Genomic DNA, 23133 nt, shown 5'->3' with positions numbered 1-23133 from the left:
TCTCACACCAAGACACGGCAAGCTGGCAGGTTTATTTATTTATTTAGTAATTACACAGTAGTTTCAGTCAGAGCCTTCCTGGCTCAATCCTCTCCCAATGAGGCAGTTGGACCCACTGGGTGACTCTACCATCGCCAGCAGGATATCCTTCACTGGTTGCCCCACCTCCTGCTGGGCTGGCGTTGCGCCTGTATTCTACTCTTTCACCTACCAAGAGGAGATTCGGGAACAGCTTGCCCCTTCCTCCTCTTCTTGAGCTGAATTTAACAGCGGCTGTTCCTCTGAAGCAGGCTCTGTCCACCCTGTGCTGTCTTGGGGATTTATAGCCTGCATTCCCGAGTGGGAGGGACTCACCTCACCCTCAGTGTGGGAAGGAATCAAGCCTCTACTCCCCTCAGCCGGCCCCCCTTCTTCTCTGGAGTCATCGCTGTCACTTTGGGAAGGCACGTTCCTGACAATTATTTATGACTTCCAGTCACACCATCGAGAGTCCTAAATTTCTTTCTCTCCCCCACCCACCCGCCATTTCTCTTAAGACTCCAAATTTATCCCATTCAGCTGATGTTGATGTGAACACCATAATATGACCCTCAGCTCCTGTCTCTTGCCACTATTGACCATCTGAGGATCAATAGACAAGGAGGAGTCTGGCCTACTAACCAGTCATTCTCTCTCTATTTCTGCAGGTTAGGGATGGGTATGGATTCTTATGTATCCAAAACAGCACTACCTCCACACAAGAGGGAAGTGTCAGCAAAAGTACAAAAAGTATTGGGGGAGGGGAACCATAATGAGGAACAACATGCATCACCCCCCAAGAGCAAATGCATCATTTTTTATTTATTTTTTAAAAAGGAGGGTGAAAGAAATTAGATTTGCACTGAAACGTGCATCCAGTTATCTATGTGTAAAGATGCAAATTTAGACATACTCACTTTGGATTAATTAGAAACGCAATACATATCATAGTGGGGAAAACTGTGGCAAATGTGCTTCCTCAGCCCTGCTGTCCAAGTGCTAACTCCTTTGGGCAACATCAAGGCCTCTTCTCTCCCTTCTTACACTTATTTGTCTTTAAACCAGACCTGATCCTGAGATCCCTTCAAATGGAAATGTATTTTAAATATTGGGAGGTCCTTTGACAGCTTTTCAGATGGCTGTAAGGTAAGACACATGCCTACCCTAGGACAAGAATAGAGGGGAGGGGAATGGGATGGAGTACAGTGCAAGAAGGCATGGCTGAGTGACTGGGACACAGAACAGGAGGACTGCAACACTGCAATCTTTTGCTGCAGACTCCAATTGTTTTCCACTAATATCTTTTTGTCCTTAAAAGCTCAATCCACAAAGCACTCACTCCTAATCCGCCTCACGCCTGCTATGCCTCAAATGAAGCCTTCTAAATGGAGCACACACATGGAAAGGTTGATCTTTAAAAAAATACTGTACAGATTATTTGCGAATTGTTCCTTTCAAGTGAAATTCTAATTTCTTTTTTGTGTCTTTTACCTAAATATAGCCTTTTCACACTTAAGGATGAAGAACTCTCATCCTGATTAATGCACTTGGCTTCTCAGCAGGCTGAGTGTTAGTGGAAGGTGTTAGAAAGCTTAACGAATGTACACATGTGAGGGATGATGCCATGCTATGTTCATTACCACAGAGGAAAAGTGTCACTTTAATATAATTCATGTTTTAGTTGAGAAAATGAGAAGAACCCTGTAAAAACTACTTAATTCACTGGTATCAGAAAGAGGCTGCCTGTGAGTTAAGAAAATCAGCTTGTCTTAGTTTATTTCTGAATTGTTTTTACAACTTTTATGTATGTTGCCCCTTAAAATATATGTATGTGCATGTTTGTTTGTTTGTTGTTGTTGTTGTATGTGTGTATGTGTGTATTTACATCTAAATAATAATAATAATTTATTATTTGTACCCTGCCCATCTGGCTGGGTTTCCCCAGCCACTCTGGGCGGCTTCCACAAAGACCAAAAATACACTAATGTGCTTTTGTATTAATGTGTTGCTGTTATAATGAATTTTATTTATGAAACCTCTGCATAGCAAGTGACAAACAAGTCTAAATACCATACAAATACAAATAATCAAAACATTGTTCTATATAGGTTTCCTGTCTCCTACCGTCCATGTTCATTACTGTGTTGAGAAGGCAGCACGATATAAGCACAGTGGCTTTTCCTGCTCTGCTATTACTATTAGCAGCGGTAAATTCTTTTGAACATAATTTTCTGGGAATGTGTACTTTCCTTTCTGGATACATGAAGGAAAGTGTTTCCTTCCTATGGATAAGAGCAATTATCAACTGGAAACAACTATCCAATATTGGGGGCAGGGAATTTTCACTTGGCAGATAGAAAGAAATGAAAATATCTACCAACATTTCCATTTTGGAAATGGTTGTTGGTATCTGACTGTCTTGAGAGACAATGGAAGACTGCGCCATTGGGTGTAAAGTCAAAACAGAGAGTTATAGTGCCTCTTTTTTCCCATTAAGGGACATTGTTTGCTCTGTCATAATCTGCTTAATAATATCCACAGTAAGCAAGGACCATGAAGATCTCCTTCTTTCTTCCACCTCTTTTTTCATTCTGCCTCTCTTTTTTCTTTTTGGAGTGCAGTTTTTCTGACAGTTGGTCCAAAGGCTCTCTTCATGCCTTTGTACGTTTTGCAAGTATTGCCACTGTTAGCAGGAAACTGAATGCCCTGACACAGCCTTAGTCAGTAGTCATTGCCACATTATCTGGCAATCTGCTGGACATCGCTCCTTGCCTTTCTCAGTGCAGCAAGTGTCTTCTCGCAGGACGTGTACTTGTAGTCCACAAGTGCCTTGCGCTTTGCAGCAACAACAGCTTCCATGTTCTTAATGACAGTGCCGAACCAGCTGGGAATCTGCTGCTGTCTTTTGCCAAAAGAGGACATAGCTGTCTTACAGGTTCCCTCTTTGATGTGGTTACACCTTACTTTGATGCTGTCTCTAGGGCAGTTCAGTAGTGCTCTGTCAAACTTCGGAAATAAGGGGTAGAAAAAATAAATTAGGATAGAATTCTGCCCATGTGAGAATTCTATCTTTGCTTTCTAGACTACAGATAGTTAATGTATTAGACCATAGCCTCTTTGAAAATAAATATTAATTCCCCCTCCCCTTTTTTCTTGTTTCAGGAAATGAACTTCATTCCCATTATACAGTATACCTATGATGAGCACAAACACAGTGTTCAATCTGATGAATCACAGTGACTTTAAAATATGTGTAATTTTACATACACTTATTTGTAAGGAAGTACCATTGAACACAGCTAGATATGCATAAGACTCGGCTGCCTGGAGCTTAACTTTGGCTGAATTATGCCCAGTCTTTTAATTTACAAATAGCTTCATCAAATATGCAAAACACTGCATACCGTCTCACCAAAATAGGCTGATCCACCTAAATGTGCCATTTTGCCTGTTTTGTGTTTCTCCTTCTCTGTAACGACCAAGGGAACACCTATCTTTATATGACCTCCCCGCGCCATCAAATAACAACACCCAGTAGTATCCAATAATAACACTAATTTCTAGCAACTCATTTTAGGGCTAATTTGTAGAATTCTAGCCAAGCAAAACAAATCTTCTTTAAATAGCTACAAATGTCATTCATAATTTATTCTCCAAGATTTGTTTGTTCATAGTAAAAAAAAAGAAAAAATACACCAAGTTTCAACTCAAAATGTGTTGACATGTCAGCTCATCTATAAATAAGGCATACTTCTGTACTTTTACTTGAGGGAGCTGTCATAAGAAACATTATTTTTTTCAGTTACATTGGCATGAAAACATCAATGGCCCGTAATTGCAAGTATTTAAGCTCCTTCTTAAATGTGTTTGAAAAGTCCGGTTGACTACATTTGTTTTGTACAGTGATTTTTTGCCCACTGAAGAAACGGAAATATTCTAGATCAGGGGTAGCTGATTTGATGCCCCTCGGTTATATTCTTATGTTTAAAGTGATGTTATCATAGTACTGGAGGGATTTGAAAGCTGCATGATCCAGATTGTGTGCATCTAGTTTCAGAGTATACAATCCTCCCAGGTTGTAGGGCTGGAATTCTATTGAAGCCAGTTGTATCAAAAGGATCTGCTCAGTTTCCAGCATTACAAACCCACCTTGCCTTTTTGCATACAGAGAGGAGCTAAGCTTTCGGCATCAGTACAATAAAAACTGCTGATCCATTTTTGCTGCAATCCAATTTGCTGTCACATATAATTAACCAAAAAATACGCACCTTTGGGAACAGTTTCCAGATAATGAATTTCTCTGAAGGTGAATCTTTTCCTTCTAGCTTTCTCATTTTATCTGCTCTTTCTCTTGAACTTATTGGAGGCTTTGCTTTCATATTCAAATACTAAGGCTGAATGGTATGATCACAAGAGCGCCTTTGACTACACCTTTTGCCCAAATTCAGAACTGCTCATGGTAAAGATATGTCATTTGAAAATTCTAGAGCTGGGTTTGTGATTCCAGAAGTGGGCTGAGTGTGATCTGCAACTTGGGCTACACGGCCACTACCTGGGCTACTTACTCTTCACCCAAAATGACAAAAGATGGCATAGGTTTGTATGTGCTTACTTATATGTATTGATACCACTTCACTATAGCTGGGAAGACTGACCTAGTTATCTGTACTACAGTTATCTGTACTACAGCACTACAGAAATCCAACCCCTTCAGCATTATTGACCTAAGAACTTGATTCTGAGGCCCAGAAGAATTAAGTAGTACAGCTTTCCCTGGTCTGTACTACTTCAGGCTGCAGGAAAAAATTTACATGTTGAAATTTCCCTTGTGGTGAGAGGGGGAAAAAAAACCTACCAGCAAAGACTGGGAGGGGTTCAGACCAGGGATATCAATGAAACAGTATTCTTGCAAGGAATTTATTTCTTGGAGAAGAGTTAAGATCTGCAACTCTTCCTACCTGCAGTCTGAGATAATGATATTCAGGCAAATTGTTGTTACTTGATTCTGCCAAATGTATAAATCATCTTGCACTTAGATAGCACAACCCAAGGGCAGAATTCTAGAACCCCTTGCTGCAGTTTAAGATACTAGGGGTTTGCTTGTTTGTTGGTTTGCATGGTCTCAAATGATGGACAGGGTGAGGAAAAAATGGTCAGGGGTGTCGGAGCCACTCCCACACAGGGGCTCCCAAAGAACGCTGGTGTTTTAAAGTATTATTAGGCAGAAGCAGGTATGACAAATTTGGTACATGCACAGCACACAGTCTTTATCCCCTGAAATCCAGTCAGTGGAATTCTCTGTTGCTGCTTTGACATTGCTGTGGTAAAAATCAAGGCAGTTAAGCTTGGAGCATCATCCTGCTGAACTCAGCAGCTATTTAAATTCTAAGTCTTGTTTCATTTTAATGTAAAACCACAGGGAACAACATGAACATTTTCTATCCCACGGCACAGTCAAGGAGAATAGGCGCTGTCAGATGCCGCATACTGTCAGCCTGGAAACCTGCCATTCTGCTGAAGAACGTTTGTGATTTAACCCAGTGATATCTTGCGGGCAGAAGGTCTGAGTGCTTTTCTTTAAAAAAAAAAAAAAAAAAAGTAATTCAGATTTTGAATGACCAATTCAGCAATAACAACTGTTTTGACAACACCGTGTGCCTTTTCTGTTTGCACTTGCTTAGGAAGTAGAAGAGGTAAACAGCCACACACCTAACATCTACCTTTTGCATAATACAGAAGTGATTATGAACTGTTTTTGTTTAGAAGTTAAATTGAGAACTTTAATCAGCTTGTTTTATGAAAAGACAAATAGGAGTAATTGTCCTTTCAGTAAACAAATTAGTTACAGTTCTCAATTTAATTTCACAACAACACTATATGGGCCTTAACTAATCACCGCATGTAAACATGTGCTATAAAACCAACAATGGCAGTTCCTTTTTGAAGCAAGCAGCTTCAGGAAGGGGCAACAGAGCACAGAAGTGGTTTGTAGCAGGGGCTGCTTAACCAGTTTTATGCCAACTACAGTGGTACCTCAGGTTACATGCGCTTCAGGTTAAATACGCTTCAGGTTACAGATTCCGCTAACCCAGAAATATTACCTCAGGTTAAGAACTTTGTTTCAGGATGAGAACAGAAATCATGCAGGGGTGGTGCAGCGGCAGCAGAAGGCCCCATTAGCTAAAGTGGTGCTTCAGGTTAAGAACAGTTTCAGGTTAAGAACAGACCTCCAGAACGAATTAAGTTCTTAACCCGAAGTACCACTGTATTTCTCTACTAAGATACTGTCCACCCCCAGCATATCTCCCTCCTGTGAGGTTCCAAATACATGTTTGTGAAGGTAAACACATACAGTGGTGCCCCGCAAGACGAACGCCTCGCAAGATGAAAAACTCGCAAGATGAAAGATTTTTTCGTTTTCGAGTTGCTTCGCAAGACGAATTTCCCTATGGGCTTGCTTCGCAAGACGAAAACGTCTTGCAAGTTTGTTTCCTATTTCGTAAAACCGTTAATACCCAGGGTGCATTGCTTGAAGAGGTGCAGTTGCAACTTGACTTCGAGGAGCAACACATTGCACGCGGTGTGGTGGCCTTTTTGAGCTTTTTAAAGAGTTTGCTGAATTTTTGAAGCTTTTCCAAAACTTCTTTTGCAGCTGTTTGGTAAGTTAAACTTTTAAAACTTTTTTTGGGGTTTTTGGATTTTGGGTTGGGGTGTTTAGAATTCAAGGACTTGGTGTTGGGGAGAGGTTTGCAAGAATCTGGGAGCTTGTGTGGGTTTTTTTTTGAATTTTTATGGTTTTCTGTGACCATTGGGCCATGTTGTGTTTTTTTGAAAAAAATTTCTGGGTTTGAATTTCTGTGTGCTGGGTGGATGGGGGAACAGTTGAGGAGGGGTTTGCAAGAATCTGGGAGCTTGTGTGTTTTTTTCTGCATTTTTATGGTTTTCTGTGACCATTGGTCCATGTTGGTTTTTTTTGAAAAAAATTTCTGGGTTTTGAATTTCTGTGTGCTGGGTGGCTGGGGGAACAGTTGGGGAGGGGTTTGCAACAGTTGGGGTGGGGTTTGCAACAGTTGGGGAGGGGCTGGGGGAACAGTTGAGGTTTTTGAAGACTTTGGTGATTTTTAAAGCTTTCCCAAAACTTCTTTTGCAGCCATTTGAGGATTTTGAAGACTTTGGTGATTTGCAGCCATTTCGTAAGTTAAACTTTTAAAACTTTTTTTGGGGTTTTTGGATTTTGGGCTGGGTGTTTGGAATTCAAGGACTTGGTTCTGGGTTTGAATTGCTGATTTTTCTTTTTCTTTTTCTGAGTTTACGAAGGTAAGAGCTGTGCTGCCATGGGACCCAAGAAGACTGCTACTGCTGCGGAGGCCGGCGAGAGGAAGAAGGAGAAGGTGACGCTGGAAATGAAGAAAGAGATCATCTGGAAGCACGACGGTGGAATGCGTGTGACGGACCTTGCCAGGGAGTACGGCAGGAACCCATCGACCATCGGGACCATCCTGAAGATGAGGGAGAAGATCCTTGCGACTGATGCAGCCAAGGGAGTCACCAGGATCGTGAAGAACCGCCCAGCTGTTCTGGAGGAGGTCGAGAAGTTGCTGCTCATCTGGTTAGAAGAGAAGCAGCGTGCAGGGGACACAGTGACTGAGGCCATGATTTGTGAGAAGGCCAAGGCCTTGCACGCAGACCTCATCTGGGAACAGCCAGGAACCTCAGGCGAGCCAAAAGTCTTCAAGGCAAGCAGAGGCTGGTTTGACCGGTTCAAGGCAAGATCTGGAATCCACAGCGTGGTCAGGCATGGAGAGGCTGCCAGTTCTGATGTTCCTGCGGCTGAAGACTTTGCCTTGGAGTTCCTGGAGGTTATGAAGACGGAGGGCTACGTTCCACAGCAGGTCTTCAACTGCGACGAGACCGGGCTGTTTTGGAAGAGGATGCCCAAAAGGACTTTCATCACACAGGAGGAGGCCAAGTTGCCTGGCCACAAGCCCATGAAGGACCGTCTGACCCTGCTCTTCTGTGCCAATGCAAGCGGCGACCTGAAGATCAAGCCCCTGCTGGTGTACCACTCGGAGAACCCACGGGCCTTCAAGAAACACAAGGTCGACAAGGAGCAGCTGAGTGTCATGTGGCGATCCAACAGCAAGGCTTGGGTCACACGTGTGCTGTTTGTGGACTGGGTCAATCTTGCTTTTGGCCCTGCTGTCAAACAGTACCTGCTGGACAACGACCTGCCGCTGAAGGCTTTGCTTCTGATGGACAATGCTCCTGCTCATCCTAAAGGCCTTGAGGTGGACTTGTTGGAGGAGTTCAGCTTCATCAACATCATGTTCCTGCCGCCTAACACCACGCCACTGCTCCAGTCGATGGATCAGCAGGTCATCGCCAATTTCAAAAAACTCTACGCCAAGGAGCTTTTCAGGCGATGCTTCGAGGTGACTGATTGCACCACCATCACCCTGCGGGAATTCTGGAAGGACCACTTCGACATCGTCACCTGCTTGAAGATGATCACCATGGCCTGGAACGGGATCAGCCAGAGAAATTTGAATTGCGCTTGGCGCAGCCTGTGGCTGGACTGTGTGGCACCAAGTGACTCTGATGCACCAGAGTCAACAGTGGTGCAGGACATTGTTGCCTTGGGGAGCACCATGGGCCTGGAGGTCACAGAGGAGGACGTCAGCGAGCTGGTGGAGGAGCACGACCACGAGCTGACCACCCAGGAGCTGGTTGAACTGCAGGCAGAGGTTGCGCAGGAGCAGGCCTCGCTGGAAGAGGAGGAAGCAACTGAGGAACGGCCGTCCTCCCAAGAACTGAGGGACATTTGCCAGAAGTGGAAGGAGGTGCAGGCTTTTGCAGAGCGGCACCACCCTAACAAGCACGTGGCACATGACCAAGCGAACACTTTTGATACGACGGTCATGTTGCCTCTCAGGGAGCTGCTGAAAAGGCGGATGAAGCAGCAGACCATGGACAGGTTCCTCGGCAAGAAGCAAAGAGTGGAAGAGGAACCTTCTTTGAGTGGTCCCCCAGAGTCTTAGAAAATGTATGTACAGTACACTTTGTTGATTTTTAAATGTTTTTCTGTCATGTTTAGAAACTTAATTTATTGTTCCTTCAATTTTTGAAATGCTCTTTAAAGTATGTGTGACTTTAAAGAGCAGTTAATAGGCTGTCACCAATGGAAGCGAAAGCCTTGAAAAAGGTCAATATGGAGGTCAAATGGCCGAAATATTGGGAAATTTTGGAACAAGACGGAGATAGACTGAAATTGCAGAGTTTTGAAAAATTAAAAAACAAAGTGCGAGACTGGCTTCATTATTATCAAATAATGGAGGTATTTAAATTGGACAGGAAAATTGGCTTCCAGGTGGAAAGATCCAAATTAGAAACAGAATTGTTAGAACCCAATACTAAGAATTTGTCAAGAATGTATAACCTGCTGCTGAAATGGAATACCCAAGATGAAACGGTAAAATCGGCTATGATTAAATGGGCACAGGACGTTGGTCATAACATTATGTTTGCTGACTGGGAACAGTTATGGACCACAGGTATGAAATTTACGGCATGTAATGCCTTAAGAGAGAATATTATGAAAATGATATACAGGTGGTACATAACCCCAGTCAAGCTTGCTTTAATCTATCACTTGCCCGATAACAAATGTTGGAAATGTAAAGAAATTGAAGGTACATTTTTTCACCTTTGGTGGACGTGCCCAAAGATTAAGGCTTTCTGGGAAATGATATATAATGAATTAAAAAAGGTATTTAAGTATACCTTCCCCAAGAAACCAGAGGCCTTTCTCCTGGGCATAGTAGGCCAAATGGTGTTAAAAAAGGATAGAACTTTCTTTATGTATGCAACAACAGCAGCAAGAATACTCATCGCAAAGTATTGGAAGACACAAGAACTTCCCATGCTGGAGGAATGGCAGATGAAACTTATGGACTATATGGAATTGGCGGAAATGACTGGTAGAATCCGTGACCAGGGAGAAGAGTCGATGGAGGAAGACTGGAAGAAATTCAAAGATTATCTTCAGAAACACTGTAAAATTAAGGAATGTTAGAGTGATGTTGGACTGAAAACAAGTGGTTTCCAGCTGTACAGGTTAAAGTTAAGGATAGATTAAGATTAAAGATCAAGATTAAAGATGTTTAAAGAAATGGAAATTTGATAATAAAAGGGAAAAAAATTTAAAGCTATATGACATTAAGATCAAGGATTAGGTTTTAAAAAAGTTGAAGTTATATATCTTAACGTTTTATTAAATTAAAGATTGAGATTAAAAAAGTGGAAAAGAAACTGCTGGACAAATAATGTGGATTGGAATACAAAAGAGGGAGGTATGAGGAAGTCCAGAAAATAAGTAATTTAAAATTGGAAATGGAAAAGAGAGTTTGTTTTTAATTGTTATGTTTTGTGTTTTTATTGTTAAGTTAGGTATTGTTTTTTGTGTGTGCTGTTTTTCTTTTTTGTTTGTTTAAAACCTTAATAAAAAAAATTATTAAAAAAAATAAATAAAGAGCAGTTAATAAACTATTGTTGTACCAAATTTGGCTTTGTTTGGACTTTTTTTGACCATAGGAACGCATTAATTGAATTTCAATGCATTCCTATGGCAAACCGTGCTTCACAAGATGAAAAATTCGCTAGACGAAAAAACTCGCGGAACAAATTAATTTCATCTTGCGAGGCACCACTGTATTTGAATCTCCAAGGTGGCAAATGGCCTTAGCATGGCATTTAAGGAAAGGAGAAGCAGTAGATGGAGAAAGAATTAAGCTTCCCTCCCTGCTAGTTCTTTACTCTAGACTGTCACCTTCTGAAGTAGCTTTCTTTATAAAAGAACAAACAAACCTCCTGGAGGGTCTGTTATAATTTTTATTTTGGACTGAAGAGCATATCGACAATTGGCCACTGTGGATTTCTTTAATAAACTTTCTTTAATAAACACACCACTGTGATGTTTGAGATGGCCACACACAGGAGAACCCACAAAAGTCGAGTCAATGGGCATATAAATCACAAAGCTTTACATAGAGGCATTCCCTCACCTTAGTTTTGCACATGTGTAGAAATTAAGTCATGTTCTCAGAGGAAAGCAAGGGAAAAGAATAGGGTGCCTACTCTGTATCAGGCTAGCTCAAGGCAGAGTCCACACACCCCGGCAGAAATTCTTGGCACATTCTTAATACAATCTGAGTAAGCACATTCTTCTAACATTCTCCTTAATGCAGCCCAGGTAAGGGGAATCAGCAGATTCTGAGGTTCAAATGTCAGGGGTAGGAATGACCAACACAAATGTACATGCATCTGCACACACACACACAAGCTCATTGCATATACAACACATGCTACACATACAGTCCACACAAACACACATACACACTCACCCACCATGCACAGAGCACCAACTCACACAGAGCACTGCTGTGAGGAGGAGAGGGAATGCTGTCACAGAATGATCAAGCAATGATCTCTGGCGAGCAAGGGACAGCATTTCGTCTCCTCCCTGTCACAGCACTGCAATGTGGAGGAAAGCCCTTGGCTTACCTGCAAAGTCACCTCTTCTTCCTTTGGCACAACACTATTTCTAGATGGCGTTAGCAAGCTGGGAATGTGAAAGAGTGTTCCTTCCTGTTTTCCGCACACTAAGACCTTCTAGCAATATGGGAGAAGTGGTGCCTTTGCAAATAACTCTGGGCAAGAGGGAGAGCACTTAGTTTGCATGATGCACCCATCTGCATGATGATTTGCACCCATGGGTGTGAGATGGCAGGAAAAGAGTATCTTTAGCAAGGTGTGCTGGGGAGAAGAAACGAGAACAAAATAGACAGGGCAGGGCAGGCTGGCTGAAGGCAGGCTGTGAGAGATGCCTTGGACTCCAGCGCTGCACTGCTGTGGGGAACAAGCCCCTCTTGAGATGACCATGCTGTAAGATCTGGACTCTCTTCATCTAAATTCGGGGGTAAATATGTGAAGAAATCATATTTCTTAAAGTTATGACAGCCACATCTCCAATTCTCCAAAGGAGCACAGGCCCTGGGTGAGGGCCAAGACCCCTTCAGCAGGGACTGGGGTGGCCTGTAACACTCTGTTCCTACTTCCCTAGTTTGGGGACTCGTGTCCTGCAAATAGTGGGGAGGAGGTTTGCAAATGTCCCTGGTAAGCCTGCGCCATCCCTCATAAAGACTGCATTCATCCCTATACCATTATTCTTACACTTTACAAGAGAAATATCAATGCTATCTATCGATTTTTGTATTCCTTTAAGGCTTTTTTAATGTTATTGAATTCAGCAGTGTGGCAGCCAGAAGTAAACTAGGCCAAAATGATGTCCTTAAAGTGTGTTGTCAAAATTCAGATTCCCGAGAGAGTAATTTGACTTCAAGGGCAGGAGGATGTTAGTTGAATTGTACCAGGAGTTAAAAACAAGGTGTAGAACACCTAGTTATAGATCTGCCTTACAAGGAAAAGAGAGAGAATTTTTATGCACATGCCATGATGTTTACATAGTGGCATTTGACTCCCCACCCCCACCCCGTGGTTTTGTGTTGTTGTTTTTTTGCTGACAGAAGTGCAGGTGTTAGACGTGCATCCAATATGGATTTCCAGGCAGAGAACTACAGTCAACATGCCAAGGTGAGTAAAGATTGGCTGCAACTTTGTTAAGTAACAACGATCTTTGCAAAACTTCCAACAGCTAAAAGGGCAGACACACATGTGATCTAGCAACTAATTCATCTGCCTGGTGAAACATGAGGAGAATAGCACAAGAGAGCAGAAAACACTGGCCAGCGCCTCCTCCTCCTTGCCATTGCCCAGGTGGTTTGGATCCAAGTGTGGCGCATGGTTGCAAATGTGTCCCCAAACTCTATACCTCTCATGGTGTTTCCCAGGATGGGTGGGTGTTTTATGGTGTTTTCTAACTTATTTACCTCACTAAGTTCAGAACCGAGGGTCTTGTCACATGTATGAAGGTCCATGACTATGTATCTCAATGTTCTGTTTGTTTTTTAAAGCAGGCACAGAGGGCTCTGATTCTTTTATTGGTGCCAGTGGAATTGGGCGAGTGAGTGTAACTATTTCCCCCTGTAATATCTCGGCCCTAACTTACTACCAGCTGTAGGAGGCAAGGGGAGATAACACAGGTTACAGCATCTGTTTTAAAGTTTCAAGTAATATTTTACAAAAGTGTAGAAAGCCCGAGAAGTCTTGTATTATGTGTGATTTGACAATGCCCCCCCAAACTTCCCTACATTTTAAAGTATCATTTATACTCATCACTTTTGTTTGAATACCTATTTGGACATATGGACTGCCGATATTAATCTATACATTTAAATCAAAATTGGTGGAATATTTTTATTGTTAATGACATCTGGAAATTTCTTTATTTACATTATTTTTGGGGGAAATCTTTAAAAAAATACCTTCTTATAACAGGTGTTAGAGATGCATTGTATAAATGTTTCAGTTATTTCTGGATTGCATTTTTATGCTGTTCACTTCCATGGGTCCCCATGATAGGAGAGCTGTAGAGAATGCAAACAATAATAAATTATGCTCATACCCTCTAACATTTCCCCGATGAAATTAGGGACGCCCCATTACATAATGATAATTTTACTATTTATACCCCACACATCTTTCCGGGTTGCCACAGCCACTCTGGGCAGCTTCTAACATATATATAAAAAATAATTAAACATTAAACATTAAAAAGACTTCCCAATACAGAATTGCCTTCAGGCGGTTCAGGGGGTCAGATAACTCCATACCCTCCAAAATTTCTCCAGTGAAACTAGGGACATCCTAAGGAAAAACAGGAAATTCTGGGATCAAATCAGAAATGGCTTTTCTAAATCAGGGATGTCCCTGGAAAATAGGGACACTTGGAGGGTCTGTAAGCTGAAATGCAAACAATAATAAATTATGCTGAAAGGCAAAGGAGCCCTCTTCTTTTCCTGCTCCCCTTTGGCGCACATGCAGAGTTATATACACAGCATAGTGCGCTATCCATAACACAGTCTGGGACCTCCTGTGCACCTCCTGTGTCCTCACACAGCTGTCACTGGCCTCTCTGTGCCCCAGGCCAAGAGTAACTTGTGAGGCAAGGGGCCGCAGGAGGCAAATGACAGTTGCACATAAAGACCTTGAGGAGGCTATCAATAGCTACTAGCCATGATGGCTATGCTCTGCCTACGCAGCCAAGGGCAGCAATTCTTATGAATACCAGTTGCTGGAGATCACAGGAGGGGTGAGTGCTTGGATCCTGCTTGAAGGTTTTCCACAAGCATCCGGCTGGCCACTGTGAGAACAGGACACTGTACTAGATTGGTCATTGGCCTGATCCAGCAGACTCGTCTTATGTTCTTACCACCTGGTCTGTGCTGGAGTGTTTCAGTGCACATGTAAGGGGGGATTCGGGAATGAAGTGTAACGAATGAAGTGGTAGAACATCTGCTTTGCATACAGAAGGTACCAGCTTCAATCACCAGCATTTCCAGTTAGGGCTGGGAAAGATTGCCTGTCTGGAAACTATTGCCAATCAGTGTAGACAATGCTGAGCTCGAGGGACTGTTGCAGCAACCTATATAAAGACCGCTCACCTCTTCTCTGGGGGAGTGGCAGTTGCACCCTGGGGGTCCCACATGGCCTGCAGGGGACATCATGTCTTCCTTTAGTGGCTGCAGGGGGCTGATCGAAGCTGCCCGCAGCCCAACCAATCACAGATGGACCATTGGGTAGGGTCTGGGGAGTGGACCTGAGGGAAAACTCCTTTGGTGTGGTCCACTCCCTAGGCCTAAGAAAGGGTGGTGACTGGCCCCAACAGCTCAGTCAAAGTGGGTCCCACCCAATACAGTATTTATGTTTCGACTTGCCCAATGAAACATTCAGTCACCATATTTGGGGCCAAGCAGGAATTTTTCCTCCAGACTCAATGGGCTGTCAGGGGGTTTTGCCTACCTTGTGGCAATTATCACAACTTGTCAGTGGATAAGGCATTGGGTTGGATCCTTAGTCCAGACCAAGGGTGGGAGTTGGGGGATCCCCCACCAAAGGATTGGGTTATCCCATTAAAGGGGTCCGGGGGGCAATGCTTCCCCCCAGGTGGCAATTGTGCAGGGGTTGCCCCAATGTATGTCATAACTCATGATCGACTCTACCACAGCAATCAGCCGACAGATGGGCTGGCTGATTCAGGGTAAATACCCCATGCCTATGCCCAAACTTACTGACATCTGCAATCAATAAAGTTGTGGCTTGTTTGCAGTGGTACATCTGGTTGGGAACGGGATCTGTTCCGGAGGCCCATTTGCAACCTGAAAAGAACACAACCTGCGTCTGTGTGTGTGCGGGTCGCGATTTGCTGCTTCTGTGCATGCGTGTGACATCATTTTGCACCTCTGCACATGCGCGAGCGGCACAACCCAGAAGTAACCCTTTCCAGTACTTCTGGGTCGCCACGGGACACAATGTGAAAACGTGCAACCTGAAGCAAACATAACATGAGGTATGGCTTTACATCCAAGATGATCGTCCTGTGTTTATTGCATCTCTCAAACCCTGGTCTTATCAATGGCAGGCTCATTGCACCTGGGCCCACAAGGTAGTTTGTCCTATGCTAGATGGAAACATAAATAAATGTATATCAAGAATTGGACACAGCCAGTGGTGCTTGTAGGGAGGAGCAGAGTTTCATTGAGACCTGTGCTGCTCCCTGAATTTCTTTAAATTAAATTCATTTATACACACTAAAATTTTTCTCCCTTTGGTCCCTGAGGCAGCTCACAAAACAAAATATACCAACAATATTGGTTAGAACAAAACAGACAAACAGCAATGACATAAGGCTATCAGTCTGCAGTCATCTTATCAACTGTCCTGTCTGTCTACTCATTCTGAAGCTGGGATTTATTTATTTATTGCAGAAGTCACTTTCCCACGTCTTCAGCTTGTTTCTCTAAATAAAAAATTCATAAAATAGAAGGGGTACCCAAGGAAGATTTCAGAACCACCACCTTTCCTTGTGTTTTACGTCTCTTAAAGACTGCAAGCCTATGGCAGACCTGCTTTATTTATTGTATTCTGTGGACAGAGTATCTTTAGATATTTTAGAAGCAAAATACTTAAAACTATTTTATTGTAATGTAAATAGTAACAAGGGAGAAAGCTATGTGAATGAAATCTAGATTGAATACTGTAGCATTTAATCAGAAAGCAAGAGAGAGAGAGAGAGAGAGAGAGAGAGAGAAGTAATATATAAAATCCAGATTCAGCTTAGCAGGTGGTCCATAGAAACAAGAGGGCAGCATAAGCTTCTTAGCAGCTCCAGATTATAAAGTAACATTTTTTGAAAGAAAGGAAGAAAATTGCTGATTCAGAACAGAAAGAGATGTGAATCTTTGTCTGTAAAATGGCCTTATGAGATAGTCCAGTGCTTACACATAAGGATTCTTAAAAATCTGTTTTCAAACCAGATGGACGTGCAATTCAAATGATCAGTCTTATCCTGATCATACTGCTGTTGATAGTATTTTAACTATTGTCTTCAAAGACAGCAATAGCTCCCCCTCCCTCCCTCTCTCCCCCGTCTCTCTTTCTCAGTACAGCTAAATATAGATCACCTGAGATGACTCAGTTTAAGCAGCATCACTGCCAAAGTGATACAGTGGAACATGCACTCTGGTTGCAATGCAAAGAACCAATGGCAGTAAGGAAAAGAACAATGCTTCTAGTTTTAATCATCTTTAATCACTGCAATTTTTCATGCCATGGCCCTGATTACTGCTAAACGCTTGTACAGGACTGCAGTGCCAAATGCTGTTTCATGAAAATGAAGGAACTTCATCGCAAAGGCTTCCAATCGGCCACCACCACACATGTCTACTCAGAAGTAAATCCAGTTTACTTCAGGGTGACCTACTCCCGTGTAAGTGAGCATAAGAATTCATTCACTGAGTGGAAGAATTTCTACAGGGTGGGACTGGTCGCACAGAAGTGACGTTCGTTTCAAAACAAACAAGCAATATGCTTGCTAATCCATTCTGAAGCAAAATGGGTTTCTACATACACAGAGATTGGGACAAAACAACGCTATGCATATGATACAAAGCTGCATCCAAATTCAGGGGCGGATTGCGTGGTTCCTTTCGGTATGGTTCATGCTGACAGCAGGGAAGATATGATTTTTTGGGGTGGGCAGGTATTGGTTTTGTTTGTAACTACATTATGCATTTTTGTGTTTTTATATCATAAACCACCCTGTGATTCACAGATGAGAGGCAGTATAGAAATTTAATAAAGCCATAAGTAAGTATAATTGCTGATCCAACCTTCTCTACTGCCCAACTAGATGACATTTAATGTATCCTGCAGTGACATATGTTTATATGGCCTATATCCTTTCCTGGGCATATTATAGAACATGAAGGGGATACCTGACAAATGTGATCCTGAAGTAAGTTAGGAAGGAGATGTTTGAAAAGCACTTTGATTCAACTTCACTGCCACCTTCCCCCACCCAACCCCCCTCTCTTTTTATAGGGTGGGGTAGAGGGCATGAGGGATGAGTTTATGGAACCAAGGGGGTGGTGGGCTGAAAAGGTTTGGGACCCACTGATTTAGGGCTATATGCACTATTGTGAGCACCTTGCCTGGAAGCAAATTGGCAACGAATGCAACAGTTTAAAAATAGGATTGGCCAAAAATTTAAGGTTCTTATTTTTTCCAGTCTTAAGTTGAGTTTTCCATATTACTGCAGCAATTTGCATTTTTTTCATTAAAAATGTTCGTGAAAATCCACCAGCCTTGTAGTGCAAATTTTTCAGAATAAACTCATTTTTGTAGGTAGTTTGGACTGATATACATATTTTTTTGCAAGCAATTTCCCCTAACACAAAGCATTTTTGTATATTACTTCCTCTAATATACCGTATTTCTCGCTCTATAAGACGCACCAGACCATAAGACGCACCTAGTTTTTGGAGGAGGAAAACAAGAAAAAAAATATTCTGAATCTAAGAAGCCAGAACAACAAGAGGGATCGCTGCACAGTGAAAGCAGTGATCCCTCTTGCCGTTCTGGCTTCTGGGATAGCTGCGCAGCCTGCATTCACTCCATAAGACACATACACATTTCCCCTTACTTTTTAGGAGGGAAAAAGTGAGTCTTATAGAGCAAAAAATACGGTATTCATTTTTATGCACACTTTCCCCTAATACAGGGGTGGCCAACTGCGATCGCAAAGTTGTTTTTTTTGGGGAGGGGACATGCACCATTTTTGGGGGGGTCTGGGATTTTTTGCAGCTCTTATGAGGGAGAGACGAATATGAGCAGCCACTAACCTTACGATCGTTGGCAGATAACAGCCTCCGTTTCTAAACTCCGGCTTCCCTTCTGCAACAATAGAGGCCTGCGCAGGGAGAGGGGCCAGGGCTGGAAAGGGGGCCAGCGATCGACTGTGATCTACCAAAACCTCACAGGAATCAAACAGTAGATCACGATCGATGTGTTGGACATCCCTGCCCTAATACATGCATTTTTGTAAACATTGTTTGGTTGCAGACCTGCTGTCAGAGGCCAGGCTGAGGAGTACTGCTCTGATGAGGAATGGTAGGAACCTCCCCCTCCTGCTGCCGCTGACAAGGATCCTGAAGCTGCCCAGGAGCAGTGGAGCAGTATAGATTTGGAACAGTGGTTTGCAGAGGGGCATAGTTCTGAAGACAAAAGTTGGGAAGAACTGGGGAGTGAACAACAAAGTGAAGAAAAACAGGAAGAGAGAGAGCTAACAGACTCTGTCTCACTGGAAAGTATTCAGCCTATCAGTTCAAGGTCACATAGAGCAGATAAGGAGGCTACACAGGTTGCAACCAGGTTGCAAGATGGAAGTGACTGGGGGGGGGGAGTGGGTGGAATCCTTAATTGGGAACACCTTAATTCCAAGAATAGATGCTTTGTTCTTTTGCTGTGATCATTAAAGACTCTTTAAATGGTAAGGGACTCTTTTCGCTTTGTCCTGCTTATCTATGGCCAAAAAAAAAAGGGGGGGGGGAGCCAAGTCCCAGGAGCCTGATACCTGCATTGCAAAATTCAGATAAGCAAGAATTCTGAAGAATGGTGGTGTGTCAGCCTGCATATTGTTTTGAAAAGTATGAATTGGGCAGGTTTGCCTTTCAATGTGAACCGACTCATATTTCTCCTCCATCCTTAGCCTAGAGTGCCTGCTGAGCTATTCTGAGTTAGTATCAGAGGCCATGAGACAAAATTGGACTTAATTAGGCGTGATGAATATCCAAACTCTGCTACCTTGCAAAGGATGTATCAGAGCAAGAGAGCTGCAGTGAGATGATTCTCTCATTATTTTCTTACCTTTTGGCCCTTGTTGCCATTGCATTGGCAAGTATGCTGAGAGGATGGATCACCTGTGAACTGACAATAACATTTCCCAATGGGGTTAGTCATAAGGAGTTATATCTAAGGTAACATCTCCCAAAGTAATTGAGAGAAGATCTGCAGTATGCCATGTTCTCTTGCACTCCAAAAGTAGACAAGCCCCGGTGGAAACAGCCTCCTGCTCCAATATATATACATGTCCCCGCAGCTGAGGCTGAAAGGAAAATCTCCTGTCACATTTATGCATGTTAATTTATGAGAAGAAATGTTACTGGTACTAGTGCGATTTGCTCGGTGGTGGAAGGAAGGTGCCAGGCAATTAAAATATAACGACAATCAGGCATTTGTCTTTGCTCTTCATACCCAGAATGTACAGTGTGTCGTGTTCAGGGCTGTCTTTATCATATGCGCCGCCAGGGTGCAAAGATCCACCCAGTGCCCCCAAATTTAGTTAATTTCGCATGCACGCACTGTGAGAATGACAAGCACCATGGTTGAGTCTGACAAACGCCGCCGTTGTGAATGATAAGCACCACCACTGGCGCGGTGCGTCTTTGGTAAATGGGCGCACAAAGTCGAAAGTCCTTTAGTGAAACAGTAGGTATACATTTCGGTAATACCTAGGTACAGTGGTACCTCGGGTTACATAGGCTTCAGGTTACATACACTTCAGGTTACAGACTCCGCTAACCCAGAAATAGTACCTCAGGTTAAGAACATTGCTTCAGGATGAGAACAAAAATCGTGCTCTGGCGGCGCGGCCGCAGCAGGAGGCCCCATTAGCTAAAGTGGCGCTTCAGGTTAAGAACATTTTCAGGTTAAGAACGGACCTCCGGAACGAATTAAGTACTTAACCCGAGGTACCACTGTATATATGTATTTTGTTTTTCTAGCTTGATTAAAATTATTTATTATTTCATAGCAGGTTGATGCTTAAGAGCTCAGGCAGTTTCAGCAATGGACGCTTGGCGCCCCTCAGAATTCAGTGCCCGGGTGCTCCACACCCCTTGCACTCCCGGGTAAAGACAGCCCTGGTTGTGTTTAGTATTTCAGACAGCGGAGCTCTGGAAGGTAAAATATGGCTTATAAGGAAGGATGAATGAGTTCAGGTGGGATCAAGTTGAGCTTAATCTGTTGGTGTTGGTTTGTTTGTTGTTGGGATCTGTCTATCCTAGGAGACAATGGAGGAGAGCACCTTTGGGGGTGAAGTAAATAAGGGGCCCCAAGCGAGGACCAAGCTTGTAAGAACAGGATTGTCTGACTGAACTGCATAGAATCCCAGTTACAATTCTATTTCTAATGCATATGGGAATCCATAATGCATAATGAAATAGTGTCGCCCCAAAGCAGAAAATTCAACTGAATCATTTCTCTAAACACTTTCAAGATACAGATTATAAAGTTACAGGGAGATTTCCCCAGTGATTAGTAAGCAGAAACAGGCCCACAAGATGAATTGCTGCCCTGACATTATTTGTTTGTGCTGTAGTTACAGAAAGCTACGGTAGCAGCGCAGGAGGCTGCAGATCTTGGCTCAATATCTTGCTAAGTGGTTTGCTGTTACATCAGCAGAGTTAAAGGAAGGAAGCTTTCTCTCTCCTTTTTCCTCCTTAATTTTTTTTTTTTTTTTAAATGTGTAACTTTAGTCCAGGGATGGTAACTTCACTTCACAGAGAGCAAATGGAAAGCTTATTCATCTCTTCCCTTTTCTGAATGCTGAGTCTTCTAGGAAGGACCAGGAAACCAAGCTATTCACCTTCTTTTGTTTAAAGGATTAGCTTCTGCAGCAGAATGTCAGCAGTTTTCTGCCCTAGCTGACAAAATCCAGCTAGTGCTAAGCAAAAAAAATATAAAAAATATTGGGCAGCTAAGATTTCTGTCTCTGTTTTAGCAAAGCTTACAATACAACCCTGTTTTTATGTGCTTAACTTTTAAGGTATTTTATTTTAAATGAGAAATGAGAAATGTTCTCATTAATGACTTCAAAAATATTTTTTTGCCCATTGAGATCACAGTGTCTTCATTTGAATTAACTAATTAAAATTTATCTGAATTTTGGTTGAGCTTTGAGGATTGTAGCCAAAGCCATACAATAATTAAACTGGATTCATACATGCTTCCTGACAACTAGACAGACACAATTTGTACCTGCAACAAATTATTTCAGTGTATCCATTGTGCTTTGGCCAGGGATTCCAGCCATGCCCTCTCTCAAGATTCTGTAAGGGTGAGGAACTCAAGCATGGCATTCCACACACCCTATATATTTCTTTTTCCATTGGAATTCAATATTTTGTGGATATTGAGCATGCCACTAGGCAGTTTCCAGATGTTTCCTTTCTTCTTCTTCTTCTTCTTCTTCTTCTTCTTCTTCTTCTTCTTTTTCCTAACACTTACTTTTTATTTATTTTTAAAAAATAGTTTGTACTTCCACAAACTCCAATTTCCCCTGAGGATTCTGAGACCACCCTCCTGTTTCTTAGTGGCCTCATTTTAGCATCAATCCTGTCAGCACTTGCCACTTGCATCCAGTATAATAGAGAGTAATGAACTCGCAGGAAAGTGCCAAGCCTTTCTTTACCCTGAGCTTGAATATTTAGACACGCACTACCAAAGCCTAAGAGTCTGGAATTGCAGTCCACTGATTTCAATGGGAGAGTTTTAGGCATGTATATATGTATTTATTTAAATCCTTTTTAAAAAATTTGCTCTTACTTCCTTAGGCGGACAGAGCGATGTACAAAAGCAAAAGGAGAAGTAAAATGTAACAGACAATACAAACAACAATTTAACTCTCCCTCTGAAATTAATGGGACTTAAATGTTCCTAATTTTGCAGTCATTGTTCCCCACATGTTTTTATTTTCTGTCAGAAGAGTAAACGCATTGTTTCCCCTTCTAAAAACAGATCAGTGTGTCAGCAAAACCTTGATCCCTGTGTGGCTCAGCTGTGGCTATGATGTGCTCAGAAACTTCACTGTTGGAATGCAGCTGGTGTTAAGGATCATACTGACAGAAACACATGTGTAGCCACCAGTGTTTTAACCTCCTAATTAAAAGTTAGGGGAGGGCAGATGCTGATGTGATATGAAGTCTTCTTGGAATTATATCTTCAGCTTGGGTGTAGATATTAGGGGAATGCATGGACCCGCCCTGTGCAATGTTACTTGCACAAGTCACCAATAACTTTGGAAATATTGTATAGATCAATGCCCTTGTTCTTATTTTTTTGCCAGCCATTCTTCCAGTTCCCTCACCTTCATTCTGAGTGATTAATGAGACATGTGCATTGTTGAAACTGCCTTTCAGGATAGTTAGGCAATTTGGTGCCATGCACATTCATATAAACAGATGGCAAGAAGAAGAAAGCAGATAGCAGGAGGTGAGGTCTTGATTGATCACCTAGGAAGAATCCAGTGAAAAGTCCGCCACCATATCCAGATTGCCTTTTTCTTTCCAACTGAACAGAGAGTGTGAACAAGGCTTTGGGCTACTCTCGTGTTTGTCTGGGTTTCATTTACCCTTGTCAGAAGATCAAGGACTCCTGAGCTTGGCAATTTCCATGATGCCTTGGAGAGACTACACGTGTCTGGGGAATATCAAAGGCCTATGTACAACCTGCACCCCCCGAAATCTGGAAAGAATCTTTGCTGCTCCCATCTCAGAAAAGTAATATGGGCTTTTGGGTAAGAAGGTGCACAAGTTATAGGTG

The 23133-nt window shown here is 42.5% G+C and overlaps 1 protein-coding gene across 1 annotated transcript; it reads left to right on the top strand.

Moving 5' to 3' along the window:
• Window positions 1–6382: 6382 nt before the first annotated feature.
• On the top strand, window positions 6383–9056 carry LOC308463421 (tigger transposable element-derived protein 1-like; the record flags this gene model as incomplete). Its single annotated transcript, XM_080981776.1, has 2 exons — window positions 6383–6677; window positions 7169–9056. The coding sequence occupies exon 2, from the start codon at window positions 7353–7355 to the stop codon at window positions 9054–9056; it is 1704 nt and encodes a 567-aa protein (XP_080837902.1). The 5' UTR covers window positions 6383–6677; window positions 7169–7352.
• Window positions 9057–23133: the final 14077 nt, after the last annotated feature.

This window comes from Podarcis pityusensis (genome assembly GCF_964106645.2).
Source record: "Podarcis pityusensis genome assembly, chromosome: 1".
Taxonomy (NCBI): Eukaryota; Metazoa; Chordata; class Lepidosauria; order Squamata; family Lacertidae; genus Podarcis; species Podarcis pityusensis.
Note: the sequence above shows the minus strand (reverse complement) of the source record. Positions and strands in the feature narration are given on the sequence as shown.